Raw genomic sequence first — 15,400 nt, 5'->3', positions numbered from 1 at the left:
GGCAGGAGCTGCACAGCTGCCAGGCTCCTCCAGGCAGTGGGGCTCCCCGGCTGTCCTTGGGGTCCCTCCTGTCCCCGGGATGTGACATGTCCCCAGCAGTGCAGGCACCATCCTGCCCTGTCCCCAGGAGCAGCAAAGCCTCCACACACCTGGGAGCTGCAGCTGATGCTGCCCTGCCCCAGCAGCCACCCAAGATGACCAAAGAGGGCCATGGGACCCCACTGCCCATTTCCAGCTCTCTTGAGGAGGCACTGAAGCCCCTCACCCCAAACTCTCACCATCCCACACCAGGTACCCTCTCCCCTTCACCCTTTAGTTCCAGCCAGGGCTTACTGCCCATTCCAAATCTGAAGTTATTTCCTTTTCCCTTCCACTTTTTTCCTACCACCTTTTCCTCATCTATGTGCCTTTGGTGATTCCAACAGGAAATGATCCTGGGAAGGGAAGCATGGCCATGGAGATTGGGAAAAGATTCCTTCCAGCCTTCCTCCCTCACCTGGCTCAGTTCTCACATCTCCCCAGTGCATTAAAGCAGTTCAGAGCCTCAGAGCCTTCCCAGAGGCCTCAGGAGCTCTTCAGAGCTTCCTCAGTCACAGCAAGGACCCAAACTGTGCCGGAGGAACCCGAGCAGGGACGTTCAGGAGCTCCTGGCCACGCGTCACGACAGAAGCCAGCCCTGATATCCAGGATATGCAGCTCTTGGATCCCAGCCCGTTCCATCCCAGGAGCCAGCCAGGCCTGGGTGGATGCACAGGGATGGCCAGAAGCAGGTACCACCAACACAGAGACCCCTGTGCTTCCCTCACTGCCTCAGTGATCCCTTTGGGACCACAGGACACTTCTCTTTCCATGAAACATAACAAAATCCACGTTTCTGGGCAGCAGCCCTGCAAATTTTGAAGAAGGCTATCTGCTGGTGGATGAATAATCCAATTAAAAATGATTGGAGGGTCTGGCTTAAATAAGAAGAAAAAAATATCATCTGACAGACCCAGCCAGATGCTGTCTTGGCTCCCGAGATCACTTTGCACCTCATGCTCAACCCTGGTGGAAGGACTGGAGCTCAGTGAGTTCTGCTGGCCCCATCCTCCCCCTCTTCCTCTCCCCAGGACCACAATCAGTCTTGTTCAGGTGGGATTTTACCATTTTGGTGCCCCCAGGAAGCTCCATTTACCTCACGATCAGTGAGGCTGATCAATAAACCCCTGCTGGAGCTCAGTAAATCCCCTGGGCAGGCAGAGCCCAGGCAGACCAGGGGAAGGAGAACCAGGAAATTGAGATGAACTGAAGGACACAGAGCAAGACTCCATGCCCTGAACTCACCAGCTTTGCTTTGTGGCATTTGTACAGATCCAGGATTGACCTGGGAGGAGGAACAGCCCCTTCTTTCCACCCTTCCCATTCCCATCAGCCTCAAGGCTAAATCCCAGGTGCTTCATCACCAATGAGCATCTCTGCAGGAGGGAGGGCAGAGGGGCATTTCGCCCTGGTGGAAAAACTCTTTTTTTGGCTATGGACAGAAGGTTTTCAGTACCCAATGGGTACTGGAGAGGAAAGCAGCCAAAGCTGGATGGATGGCAAGGGCAGGGGCAGCAGCTGTGCACATGCCATGAGGGAGCTCAGGAGAGCACAAACAGCCACAAGCTCTCCTGGCAGGCACGGGAAAGGCATTTCTTCTGCAAGCACGGGGTGGGGGATGATGGAACCAAAATCAGCACTGGGTGCAATGTGGGTGCAGCTCTGGATTTCCAGCTGGGGTGCATGGAACCCTTTGCCCCGGCCACACCAGACACCAGTGGCCACTTCCCTCAGCATCCCAGAGAGCCAAGGCTCCCAGCAGCTCGGGCTGGGCTCTCTGGGACCAGGGGAAGGTGAGGGAACAGGAGCTGCAGCAGATGTGGAGCAGCCTCCTCGGAGCCAGCCCTGCCAGCAGCAGAGGGGGCCAGCAGCAGGAGGGGCCAAGGGCTCACCTCTCCCACACACACACACGCCCTTCGCCTTCCCCGCAGTGCTCACCTGGTCGTCTGCTGGCCAAGGGGCTTCTCAGCCGGCCGTGTCTCCCAGGGCAGAACCAGGAGCGCCGAAGCTTCCCCGGGCTGCGGGCACGGGCAGGGCCGGGCGGCGGCGCGGCGGGCGGGGACCCCCGCGGGGGCCCGGGGGCGGCCACACGGCTCGGGGTTAGTGGCAGCCGCGGGGAAAGGGGTGGAGAAGGCCAGGGGCGGGCTGACATGCAGAGGGGTAGCGTTAGTGGGCTGCAAGCCGTGCCCGGGGTGCTCCTCCTGCGGGCTGCGGAAGCTGAAGTCGCCCTGCTCAAGCTTTTCGGGCAGCACAGCCTGGACAGGGGCTGGGGGCCTCTCCACGAAGGGGTTGCTCGGGGAATTGGGGCTCAGCGCCAGGGTGAAGGGGTTTCTCGGGGCTGAAGCTCCCTGTGTGTGCCTCTCTATCTTATCTGGCTTCCAGAAATCGGCTTTCTTGAAGTCTATCCTGCTCTCTGCCCAGCGCCCCTGGGGCTCCTCGCTGGCGGGGGTCCTGCCCTGCTCTGCCTCCCGGGGAGGGGCACGGGGCCTGGGCTGCTCTCCTGCTCGCCCCTCGCCATCCTGGCACGCCAGCTCCAGCTGGCATGGCCTCTGCCTGTGTTCTAACCTTTGGGGCGACGGGTGTGGATGCCCGGCTGCCTCCTGCTCTCCCAGAGCTGTCCAGCTGGTGGGCTGGCCCAGGTCTAGCTTGGAAGGTGGGTTTAGTCCTGAAATACTGAGCTCCTCAGGGAACAGCTCCTGCTTGGAGGCCATTTCCCACTTGGCACTGACTGTGGACCCCTGAGGGGATAAACGGGGCTGGCTCCAGCTCTCCTCAGCACCCGACCGGTCCAGTCCATCCACGGAGAAGTTGGACATGCAAGTCTCAAACTGTTCGGCCACATCTGTCTCGTTCATCTCTGATGGATGCTCGCCCACAGAGGTGTCGGCTCCTGTCCCCAAGCCAGCTGCTGGGTCCATAGCAGCAGCTCTGGCACCCTCAGACGCTGCGAACTCTCTCCCGGCTTCAGCGGCGGCCGCTCCGGGTGCGGGCAGGCTGGGAGGCGCCGGCACGGAGGGCTCGCTGCTCGCACGGCTCCTCGGCAATCCCATCTCTGCTCCTGGGCCCTTTGACTCTTCCCACGGCTCCTGCTTGCCTCGCTGGGTGCCACCAGGCTCCTCGTCCTCGCCGTCCCCCACGGGGCCCGCGGCCGCGAACCGCCGGGGTGGTTTGGGGGGCGGCCCGGGCGGCAGCTCCGGGCAGCCCTGGGGCCCTGCCCACGGCGCCAGCACCACGCGCCTCTCGCGGATGTCGGAGCTGAAGTGCAGCAGGCCCTCGCTGGCCTCCAGCCGCATGCTGGCCTGTAGCCGGAACACCGAGCTGCGGATGTCCAAGGCGCCCTCCCCGGGCTCCGCGCCCGCCTCGGGGAACCTCCGCCCTGCCGCGTCCCCCGGCACCCGCGGGGGCACGGCCGCCACCACGGTGCTGCCCGGCGGGGCCTCGGGGACCGGCTCGGGGGGGAAGGAGCTCATGGGTAGCACACAGGTGGCGGTGGTGGCACGGGACGAGCTCTGGGCCTCAAAGGTGCCCTCGCCCAGGAAGGGCGGGCGCGGGCCGAAGGGGCCCTGAGGAGCCGGGTGCTCCCCGGCGCTCTCTGAGGGCTCGGCGGCGCTCTCCGTGGCTATGGTCATCCAGCCGTTCGTCCCCGTGCTGCAGGACTCCTCCTCACCGCTATCCCCCTCCTCCCTAGCGCTATTTTCAGTGCTCAGTGCTGCTGACCCTTCTTTGTCCCCGGGGTTGCCCGAGGCAAAGGCGGCTGTCCAGACCATGGGCGTGCTGCTTTTCCTCCTCCTGGCCATGGAGCCCGCGGACACGGGGCTCAGCACGTCCTCGATCACCGTGGCCTCCTGGGTGGTGCTCACCAGATTGGCCCCCACGTCTAAGGCGGAGAAATTTGTCCAGGAGCGGAGAGCCGCAGGGATTTCAGCCGCCTTTTCGAACACTTGGGAGCCCTTCTGGCAGGGCGGCCCCGCTGAGCTCTCCGTTGGGCTGGCTCTGGGGTCATCGATGAAAGCCATGCCCTCTGCTGCCACCGAGGCAAAAAAGTTCTCCTTGTTCCGCTCTGGTTTGAGCCTGCTGGTGGCAAAGGCATCGAAGGTATCGTCCCACTCCGAGGGGACGGCGGGCTCGGTGTCGGTGTCGGCAGGAGGGAGCTCTCCCGGTGCTGGGGGACTGGTTTCAGGCACGGGGACACCAACGCTCTGGGCTGGAGACTCCCTCTGGGGCTCTGTGCGCCTTGGGGAGCCAGAGGGACTGCAATCCTCAGAGGAATAAAAGCTCCCAGCGACCTCGGGTGCAGCACGCGGCCCAGGCGGAAAACTAGAGAGAAAGTGAGTAGGTGAAGGAGAATTTAGTACCTGGTCAGCGAGGAGCTCCTCAAAGAAGGGATTGCTCTGCAGGGAGTTGAGGAATGGGTTGGTGGGGGCCAAGCATCCGGCCTGTCTGTCTCCAGGAGCAGGAGGGAGGTTAGAGCTCTGCATGCTAGCAGCAAGGGCAGCGGGGCACAGGGCAGGGGAGCGGGGAGCACAATGAGAAGGAGCATCTGAGCTGGTTTCTACCTGAGGAGACACTTCCAGGCTGTGGAGGGAAGACAGAACAGTCCTCCTGGTTAATGCTGTGACAGGGCTGGAAGCACACACCACACACACCACAGACGCTCCAAGCAGCGCAATGACCGATCCATGCCTGGCTCTTGTTAGGCACAGCAATGATTATGGAGTCACGGCGTGGAAGGGGCATGCACGACACCCAGCGAGGGGCAGCCCTGCTCCCAGGACACTCCTCCACATTCCCCTTCTGCCCAGGAGCCAGAGAGGGTTCCCCACTTTCTCCTGCAGCCCAAGGTGAGTTTGTCCTGGTGCTGGTGGCACCCGGGGCAGGTGCAGCACCAGGAGCAGCCCGGGCTCTTGGATCAGGGTTACCTGAACCAGTGCAGGCACACAGAGGAGCCTTTCCCAGTTCACCCCACTGCCTCCTTACTGGTTTGCCAACATGACCAGCATGGGAGCACACACGGAGCTCACGCCTGCATGGGAGGGAGGGACAGGGCAGAGGGACCAGAGCCCAGCAGGAAGGAGCACCTGGCCAGGACAGGGCCCTGTCCCCACTCTGGACACTGTCCCACCTCCCATATGCCCCTTGTCACATCCCTTTGCCTGAGATCCCGAGATGCCTGAAACCCCAGGGGGATCCCAAGGTGGAAGGGGTTCAGCACACCTGGAATTCAGAGTCTCACCCCAGGTGAGGCTGACAGCGCCCTGCTGCCTGCTCAAGCAGGACTGAGGGACCTTTCTGTGGGATTTCATTGATCTTCCTTTGGGAACAACTGCAGCAATGTGGAGTCACCACAACTGCAGCAATGTGGAGTCACCACCAAGGAGGCTCAGCAGACTCAGAGGTTTTCACATCACAAAGCAGGGTGTGGCGTGGACACCCCACATCCATCTGGTGCTCTGACTGCCATGCTCCCTCCTCTGGGCCCATCCCCTTGCCTCACCCTTGGGAGGAGCAATCCCATCCCCAGGACAGGGCACCTGGCCCTGCTCCATAACAGATCCCATGGGATTGATGCCTCCTGCACCAGAGAGCTCCAGAGAGGTCCCCTCTTGGCTGGGGAGAGATATGGGTGTGGATCAGCCAGCTCTGGGCACACCAAGGTTTAAGAGAAAGGAATAACTGAATTACTTTGCCAAGGTGCCCCAGGGCATGTCCATCCCTGGGGCTCCACCCTGAGATCTCCCTGCCCCGCTGCTGTGAGGGATTGCAGGTGGCACTGCAGGATCACAAAGTTGCTTGGACAACTATTTCCATGTTATTGTACATCCACCAAACTCCTCAGACACATTTTAAAGCACAAAATGCCACCTTGAGGCAAGAGCTGATGCTGGTGATGTGCAGCTGGTCGGTCCCAAAGCAGGGAGGGCATTGGGCTGGCAGCACCTGGCCCAGGAGTGATGCCCCCACCATGGGCACCTCCTGCTCCCACTCTTGACAGCTGCACAGCCCCTTCCCACATCCTGCTCTCAGCAGCTCCTTGGAAAGGTGCCCATTGAAGCCATCCATGCCACCAAAGTCCCCCGTGCCAGTCTGGGGGCAGGAACACTCCTGGCTCTGCTCCAGCACACGTGGGACTCCACTGAAGGGACCTGGTAACCCAAGGCCAAAGAAAAGCCTGGAGCCCTTCATCCTGACTGAGATCTGCAGCTCCTCTGGGGCACAGACAGCTCGTGGGTGCCCTCTCCTGCTGCCACACAGCAGCCATGGTGGCAGTGCCCAGCCTGGTCCCCAGGCAGCCCTGCCCTGCTCCGTGGGCTCTTCTGCTTGGCCCAGGCAGGAGCAGCCAGGAACAACCCCACAGCTGCAGCCCAGTTCCTCCCAGAGGTTTTGAGCTCTGGGTGAGCACACAAAGCCTCCAGAAGTTTTGAGAGAAGCTGATGGACCCTGAGGCACAGAGCACCCCAGACTGGCAGCCACTCTCTGCATGGGGAGAAACCTCTCCTGGCATTGCCAGCCTGGAGATCAGCAGAGGGTTGGACATTTTTCCCCAATCTGGCATTGCCAGCCTGGAGATCAGCAGAGGGTTGGACATTTTTCCCCAATCCCCCTCGAATCTGAGCTCCCCAGAAGAGGGGAGCAGCTGCTCAGCACCTGACCACTCAGTTGGATGAGTTCACAACATCCACAAATAGATTTTAACAGGGCAAATTTTCCTTCCCAGCTGGAAAGGGAAGGTGACAAGGGAAGGTGACAAGGGAAGGTGACAATGTCCAACCACCAGGATGCCAGGGTGGCTGCAAGGGGCACACAGCCCTGCCCCACCTCTGCCTGTCCTGCTGGCACTGCTTCCATGTTTTGCTCCAGACTGAGATCCATCCTTTGTGCTGAGTAAGAGCAGCCAGGGCCTGATCCAGCTCTGCTGGGCTCCAGCTCTAAAAGGCTGCAGAGCATTAATCAGCTGCACTGATTAACGAGCACTGGCTGCTAATGACCGTGCCAGCTGCCAGGAGCTGAGTGGGTGAAGTTCCCTCCTCAGGGGGCGCTGATGCCAGAGCAGCAATTGCAGGCACCTGGACTGCACCAATCCCCACCTGCACAGGTGCAGGAACAGCTTCAAGGCCTCCTCAAACCCCTGAGATGATCCTGTCTTCATTCCCCAGGTCACCATGGAATGGTCTGGGTGGGGAGGGGCCTTAAGGATCATCCCATTCCATCCTGCCATGGCAGGGACACCTCCCACTGTCCCAGGTGCTCCCAGCCCCAGTGTCCAACCTGGCCCTGGGCACTGCCAGGGATCCAGGGGCAGCCACAGCAAATCTGGGAGTTCCAGCCCAGCCCCTGCCCACCCTCCCAGCCAGCAATTCCTTGCCAAGATCCCAGCCCAATCTCCCCTTTCCCAGTGGGAGCCATTCCCTGGCTCCTGTCCCTGCAGGCCTTGTAAAGTCCTGATGGGGCTCATGGGGTGCTGGACCTGCTGATATTGGCTAAATCTGTAAAGACAGAACTTGAATCCATTTGTTGGATTCTCATTTTCCCCTGCAGCTCCACTGTGGAAATTTCCTTTCTGCTCCTCAACCCCATTCCTGCTGGGACCCACTGGGGTTTGTTCAGGGGCTCTTGGCTGCGAGTTCCAGGCAGAAGAATCATGGAATGTTTAGGTTGGAAAAGCCCTCTAAGACCATCAAGTCCAAGCATCCTCAGCGCTGCCAAGGCCACCACTGACCCCTGTCCCCAAATGTCACATCCACAGGGCTTTTAAAGCCCTCCAGGGATGGGAACTCCACCCCTGCCTTGGGAAGCTGTGCCAGGGCTGGACAAACCTTTACAGGAAGAAATTTTCCCAATATCCAGCCTGACCCTGCCCTGGCACAGCCTGAGGCCGTTTGAGAATCTGTGACTTTCCACTGGGATTTCAAATTGCACCATCACCGTTCGACCCCATTCCTTGGGATGGACATCCCTGTTCCTCCTCATTCCTTGGGATGAACATCCCTGCCTGATCCTCCATTCCTTGGGATGGACATCCCTGTTCCTCCCTATTCCTTGGGATGGACATCCCTGTTCCTCCCCATTCCTTGGGATGGACATCCCTGTTCCTCCCTATTCCTTGGGATGGACATCCCTGTTCCTCCCCATTCCTTGGGATGGACATCCCTGCCTGACCCTCCATTCCTTGGGATGGACATCCCTGTTCCTCCCCATTCCTTGGGATGGACATCCCTGTTCCACCCTATTCCTTGGGATGAACATCCCTGTCCGCTCCCATTCCTTGCCCTAAGCCCAAAATCCCCTTTTCCCACCCCCCTGAGGGAGGATGCTGGAAGTGCTGGGTGAGAGCTGGAGTGGAGCACGGCAGATTCCTCTAGAGGGAAACCTACACTTGTCTGATGGCAGCAGCTCTGTGAAACGCTGACTCACCCTCCTCCTCCTCCTCCTCCTCCTCCCGCCGCTCCTCCTTCCCCTCCCATTCCCAGCACACGGCTCCGCCAGCCAAAATAAATCTCGGGTACCTCCCTGCTCTCATTTATTTGTTTGGCAGCACTTCACAGATGCCTTTGAGCCTCGCAGCAATAATAAAAAAAAAAAAAGGAAATAAAATATTGCTGAGCAACCCCCTGATGGAAAAAGTCTATTGGAAACGGCTTGTTCAGTGCAGGGAAATTTCTCCCTCCGGATCCCAGGCTGCTCTCAGGCTGGGCAGGGCTCTGCACCAGCAGCAGAAAGAAGCACATGGGAAGGGCAGGGAGGGACCCAGCCCTGCTGTGCTGAGGGCAGAGCTGTGCTGCAGCCCCAGGGAATCCCTCCAGGAGGGCTGGACCCGCGGGTGCCACTCCTGAGCTGCTTTTGGCCCCATTTTTCCGCAGACAGGGCTCCCCTGGGTGGAAAAGCACAGCATGGAGGGGCTGGAGCATCCTGCAGCAGCTCCAGACCTGGCAGGGATCAGGATCCTCCTCCCACCAGCAGGAGCAGGAATTGTGCTGAAGAGATGGCAACAACAGCCCAGGACATTTTTGTACAGGGCGGGAGCACCAGAGGGAAGGAGTCAGGGAATGTGTTTTAAATAGGAAATCCAGAGGTGGAAGGATTTGGTTTCTCTATAATAAATCACCTATAATAATCCATAAATAATCTATAATAATTATCTGTGCAATAACCACTTTGCTCTTCCCTTGGGCCTCACCTGTCCATCATCCCCATTCAAATGGACAGATCTTCCTTTACAGACATTTGCCCTCAAAACCACAGGAATTTTAAAAAAACAGGAGAAATCTGGGCAGTAGGAACCCAGAGAGATGCCAACATCAACCCCCAATTCCCACTTTTAGGAGTGGGAGTGGGGCTGTGCTTTTCCTGGATGGTTCCAAAGCACATCAGGGCTGAGCTGGTGCCAGCTCTGGGTCCAGCTCCCCATCCTGCCTCCTGTCTATCCCTGGGAAGGGCAGGCTCAGCAGCACCAAGAGCCATTTTCCATCCTCACACTGACCCCACTCCATCCCTGGGGCTGCTCCAAGGCAGGGGCAGAGCTGCACAATTCCTGTGCCACAGCTGTGACCTGATGGCTCCCATGGATTCATCCCTGTTAGCCACAACACTCTGCTTTCACATCATGGCCTTCATTCCCTCTTCCTCAACCTCTGCAGCCTCCCAGGCTCTGCTCTGGGGGTGCTGCTGGCTTTGGAGGGGCTGTCACAGGCTCCATGCTCCATCTCAGCACTGCCAGCCCGGCCAAGGACTCTGCTCCAGCCATCCCAAGCCCTGCTCCCATTCCCAGCCCTTAGGAAAGGCAATTTTTAGGACATGAGGAACAGGGAGGAACTGAGTCAATGTTTGGCCTCACTGCTGATCCAAGGGTATGGGCTCTGGGAAGGGGCTTGATTCTGAAAATGCCCCTGTTTTTATAGGACAGGCCACAATTTCCTCTTTCTCCTGCTGCCAGGCCTAAGATGCAGCCCCATTTTATCATCAGGATTCTCCCCAGGAAGCAGGAGCTGCAGAGCTCTGATAACATTGGAGGAAACCCTGGAAACATGTAAAGGATTGTTTCAGCCCCAGGCTTTGCCTCAAATAAACCTGCTGAGCTTCTTCCTTACACACAGCCTTTAACCACTGACATTCAAAGCAACAACCCCCAACCAGGCTTTTATTCAGCCTCCAAAGAGCAAACAGCATCTTCCTACTGCTCCATCCCCTCCAGGATCAAAGCCTGGAGCTCCAGGGATTAGCAAAGCCAGGGATGATGAGCAGAGCTTCCCTGAGAAGGATCAGGGAAAACGGGGTGTAAATAAGGGCTGAAGGCAGAAATGCCCAATTCTGTCCCCAGGGAGAGCACAGGCAGGTTTGCAGAGCCAGCTCCCACACTGAGGGCTCAGCAAACCCCCTCCAGCACACAACAAAACCCTCTTTATAAAGCTCCAGTTAAACCCAGCCCAAAGCAGCAGCTCCTTATTTTGGGAAGGGTGTGTTTGGCAGAGCAAGTGGGTAAAGATGAGCTGTGCCAGGCTGGGCTTTGCTGCAGGCAATCTCAAACCATCCCTCTGATTACAGACCTTTTAACTAATTACAGGCTGAGGCTTCTGGGCTTGCAAATGACTGATTTTGATGCTTTCTCACCACCTTCAGCCCTGGGTTACGCTTGGCCTATCCAAGGCGGCCAAACAGGTGAGAGGGTGCTGCTGGCAGAAGTTTCCAGAGTCAGGAGAGAAGGAGGGATAAAATCCTTTCTGCAAATAAGTCAAGACTTAAAACTGCTCAGTTCAGAGGCTGCTTCTCTCCAGAGCAAGGGTTAGTCCAGCTCTAGGAGTGACACTGCTACTGAACAGCCACAGATGGACATCAGAGAACTCCAGAGATCACAGAATCTGGAATGGTTTGGGCTAGAAGGGACCTCAAATCCCACCCCATCCCACCCTTGCCATGGCAGGGACACCTCCCACTGTCCCAGGCTGCTCCAGCCCCAGTGTCCAGCCTGGCCTTGGACACTGCCAGGGATCCAGGGGCAGCCACAGCAAATCTGGGAATTCCAGCCCAGCCCCTGCCCACCCTCCCAGCCAGGAATTCCATGCCAAGATCCCATCTGAAATGCCCTCTGGCACTTGGAAGTCACCAAGACCTAAAAGCTCTTCCACAGCTTTGACCTGAGCCACCAGCCTGGGCCATGAGATCGTTCAGTGTAAGGAAGCAAAATGAAATCAGAGAAGTCAGCTGTGTGTAATTAAAACAAGTAATGATGTCCTAATGAATGGCCAGGACAACTGGAGCACTGGGAAGAGCAGGGCAGAGACCAACCCTGTCCCTGTGAGGATGGACAGGGCCCTTCTGCAGCAAATCAGCCTCAGTCACCAAATGATCCCTGCAATGCTCCCCAGAGGTTCTCAGCTGTCCCAATCCCTGGTTCTCAGCTCAGCCCAATCCCTGGACACTGGGAGGGAGAATCCCTTCCCAGCCAGGCATCCCCAGCATTTCCCCATCCTCCAGGAGCCATTCCTCCCAGCTCCTCCTCTCAATCCCCCCCACTCCAGTTCAAGCTCATTATTTTCCATTCTCAATTGCAAACTGCACCTAAAGCCCACTCAGATGTTCCTAAACACCCCAAAGGGGTTCTGTGAATTCCTTCCCTGCAGCTTGTGCTGCTTGGGATCCATTCCTGGTTTTGGGAGAGAAAACCCAGCCAGAGGAGCTGCTGCCACAGCTCACCCAAGCCTCTCCTCAGGGACAAAGTCCTTGGCAAGGCAGCTCTGAGCAAAGCTCAGCTTTGGCTGAGCCTGAGCTTAAACTGTGAGCACTGAAGGGGATTTAAACAAAGCCATGGAGTGGAACTCTGTGGGAAAGGAGCAAGGCTGGGGATGAGTGCAGGGAGCTGTCAGGAAGCTGCAGTGTTTAGGGGCACTCCTGGTGATTATTCACTGGGCTGGATGGACAAGGAGCTGGACCTGACATCCCTGCCTTGAAATCAGAGCATCGTGGCCCTGCCTGCCTCCTTCCCAGACTGCCAAGAGGGGAAAACCTGCTGGCTTCTCACCCATTTCCCAAGGAAAAGGGGAAAACCTGCTGGCTTCTCACCCATTTCCCAAGGAAAAGGGGGAAACCTGCTGGCTTCTCACCCATTTCCCAAGGAAAAGGGGAAAACCTGCTGGCTTCTCACCCATTTCCCAAGGAAAAGGCCCCAGAGAGAGATGCCGAGGGCAGCTCCGTCCCATCCATCCCATCCCGTCCCGTCCCGTCCCATCCCATCCCATCCCATCCCATCCCATCCCATCCCATCCCATCCCATCCCATCCCATCCCATCCCATCCCATCCCATCCCATCCCATCCCATCCCATCCCACTGATGCTTCCCTGGCTGCCTCAGGCACTTGTGGAGGCACTGCCTGGATACAGCAGGATTTTTAAACCTTGATTTTTTACTCTAGGCCTTAATCAGCAGGTTTCTTATCCCAAAATTAGAAAGAAAAATCAAAAGAACAATCTTGAGTGGGAATGCCCTCAAGGACAGGGTGCAGAGACCGGAGTCCTTTAGGCTCATGCACAAACCCTGCCCTGGGATGTGACCCCAAACCACTCCAGGGCTTTGAGTCTCCAGGAAATCCCAGAATCACAGCATGGTGAGGGTTGGAAGGGACCTTACAGCCCACCCCATTCCAGCCCTGCCATGGACAGGGACCTTCCACCAGCCCAGGGTGCTCCAAGCCCCATCCTTGGGCACTGCCAGGCACAGGGAATGCCAGAGGTGCAGCACAGCAGCCCTCAGACCTCACACCTGTCTCACATCCTTCCCACTGCTGGACTTTGTGGTTCTGAGCTCCAGTGGGATGGGATATTGCTGATATTCCTGCCTCAGGGAGCAGCTCCTGCCTGTCCCAGGGTCCCATCTCTGCCTGTGCAGCCTCAAGGCCACCACGAGCATGGGAAAGGAGGAATTTTAGGGCTGGAGCCAGGCTGAGGGATGTGCTCATCCCCTCACAAGTTTAACCTTGTGGGAGCCAGGTTATGTGGAATAAACCAGGAGTGCCCTCTTCATTAAATGAGGCTCAGGCTGAACCAAAATCCTTCTGCTTAATAAATGAGGTTAAAGTCAGCCCAGATTAGAAAATCCCTCCAATAAACAAGCCTGCAGACTGAAGCAGCTCTGCTCTGAGTGCTGCTTGTTTTCTCTGGCTGATTTTAACCCCATTTCCTGCCCTTTACTGACACCACCCTCGACCTCTGGACTGCCAGCTCAGCTCCAGGGGGGACACGGGTGATGAATTCCTCACAGGAACAGCACAAACACCACAAACCCTGAGGACTGGGAGGGATGAATCACCACACAAAGCAAGAAAACAGTCAGAGATTCAAAACTGGGAGAAGGGAAGGCTGGGTGGGATGGGAAGAGGAAGGAGCAGGGTTGGGATTAGTTACATTGGGAATATTAATGATACCTCATGTACCCAAAGTGCTGCACCCTGGCCAGAGCCTATAGGGGGTGTGGGGTTCATAACAGGAATGTGATTACAAATCCCACTACCCCACATCCTAGCCTGACTGCCAGGGAAGCTTTTTTAGTTCATTAAAGGATAATGAATCTGTATTTTGAGGCCACAGAACCACTTGGTGTGACCACACTGAGCCTCCCCTCTCCATGGAGGGGATCCCTCCCTTCCTTGAGAGTAAAACACATCCCACATCCAGCAGAGGTGGTTTCTGGCAGAAACCAGGAAAGGATCCAGGAAAATCCTCTTCCCTTTGAGACATTTAAGAGCAAGGAAGCATTTCCCTGCTCTGCCCTTGCCTGAGCGCTCTCAGGAGCACCCAGGAGCTGCTGGAGACAGGAATTTGGGGCAGGAATCACCAGCCTGGACCTCCACACCCCCTAGCACTGACCTGGGTTTCTGAGGGGACTCTTTGGGCTCCTTGGAGCCAAACCAGCCGCTGCTCTTACTCCTCTCATCCCCCGCGGCCGAGGTGTGGACGGGGGTCCCTCTGTCCCCCTGGCCTTTGCCCCCGTGGTGGAAGAAGCCTCCCTTGGCTTTCTTGTCCTCCTTCCTGGTGTCCTCGGTTGCTCTGTCCTTGGCCGGCTCGGTGGGGAAGCCCGGAGCAGCCGCACCCTGGCTGGGTTTGCCCTCCAGGCGGGCGCTCTCCTCCATCCTGGCCCTGCCCAGGTGGTTGCTGAGGGTCACGGCCTTGGTGGACACCTTGAGCTCTTCCTGCAGAGCCAGGCTGGGAGGGGACGGGATGAAGCGGGGCTCGTCCCTCTGCTGGGCCCTCTCCAGGCTGCCCAGCCCCCAGTGGGGCTCGGCGTGCAGGGGGGTGAAGCCCAGGGGCTCGTCCTGCCTGCGGGGCACGGGCAGGGGCGCGGAGGCGGGCGGGTTCCTGGGCACTGCCGCCTCCTCCCCGTACACGTGGCTGCCGTTGATGCAGAGGGACGAGCGGGGGCCGGGGTCCCTCCGGGCCTGGGGGCTCTGCGGGACCTCTGCGGGGCCGCACTGGGACACATCATCGCTGAACGCTCGCTTGTGGCTCAGCTTGGGCGAGGCCGGCGGCTCCTTCACTGCGGGGAGCAAACACACAACACAACGGAGTGTGAAAAACGCCAATCGCTCGGTTTGAAAATGTTAAAAGTTTAGTAGTAAGAAAATGGTTATAAAAATAGTAATACAAATACAAATACAAATACTAATACTAATAATACTAATACTACTACTACTACTAATAATAATAATTTACTAAAGATTATTTAAAAATAAAAATAGCAACACCAATAATTATTAGAAATAATTATAAAAATAAAATTATATACAAATAACTATATATAATATATATAATATATATAATATATTATATATATTATATATAATATAATATATATATATATTATATATTATATATAATATATAGAATAATATATAATCTATATTCTATATCATTATATACAAATAATTATTAAAATTATAAAAATAGTAGTACAAATATTAATAATAAAAAATTACTAAAAATTATAAAAACTAAAATAGTGCTACAAATAATTATTAAAAATAATTATAAAATTAAAATAATTATTTACAAATAATTATATAGATACAATTATATATAATATATATTATATCATTATATGCAAATAATTATTAAAATTATAAAAATAGTAATACAAATAATAACAATAATAATTTAAAAATTACTAAAATATTAAAAAATTTAAATAGTAATACAAATAATTATAAAAATAATTATAAAAATAAAATAATTATATAAAAATATTTATGTATATATAATATATACTTATATATTATATTTAATGATATGAAAATTATAAAATTATTTAAAATGGTAATAATAATTTTAAAAATTACTA

The 15,400-nt window shown here is 55.8% G+C and overlaps 1 protein-coding gene across 4 annotated transcripts in view; it reads right to left on the bottom strand.

Moving 5' to 3' along the window:
- Positions 1 to 15,400, bottom strand: part of RAB11FIP5 (RAB11 family interacting protein 5) — a 53,487-nt gene that overhangs the window by 17,488 nt on the left and 20,599 nt on the right. For 3 of the 4 annotated variants that reach the window (XM_063157773.1, XM_063157774.1, XM_063157775.1), the window contains exons 3-4: positions 13,933 to 14,599; positions 2,644 to 4,395 (exon numbers count right to left, since the gene is read on the bottom strand). In XM_063157773.1, the coding sequence (XP_063013843.1) occupies positions 2,644 to 4,395; positions 13,933 to 14,599 (2,419 nt within the window). Of the gene's footprint in view, positions 1 to 2,016; positions 4,396 to 13,932; positions 14,600 to 15,400 lie in introns of all 4 variants that reach the window. The other variant, XM_063157772.1, reaches the window with a different exon arrangement.

This window comes from Melospiza melodia, chromosome 5 (genome assembly GCF_035770615.1).
Source record: "Melospiza melodia melodia isolate bMelMel2 chromosome 5, bMelMel2.pri, whole genome shotgun sequence".
Lineage (NCBI taxonomy): Eukaryota > Metazoa > Chordata > Aves > Passeriformes > Passerellidae > Melospiza > Melospiza melodia.
This window is presented reverse-complemented; position numbering and strand designations above follow the sequence as displayed.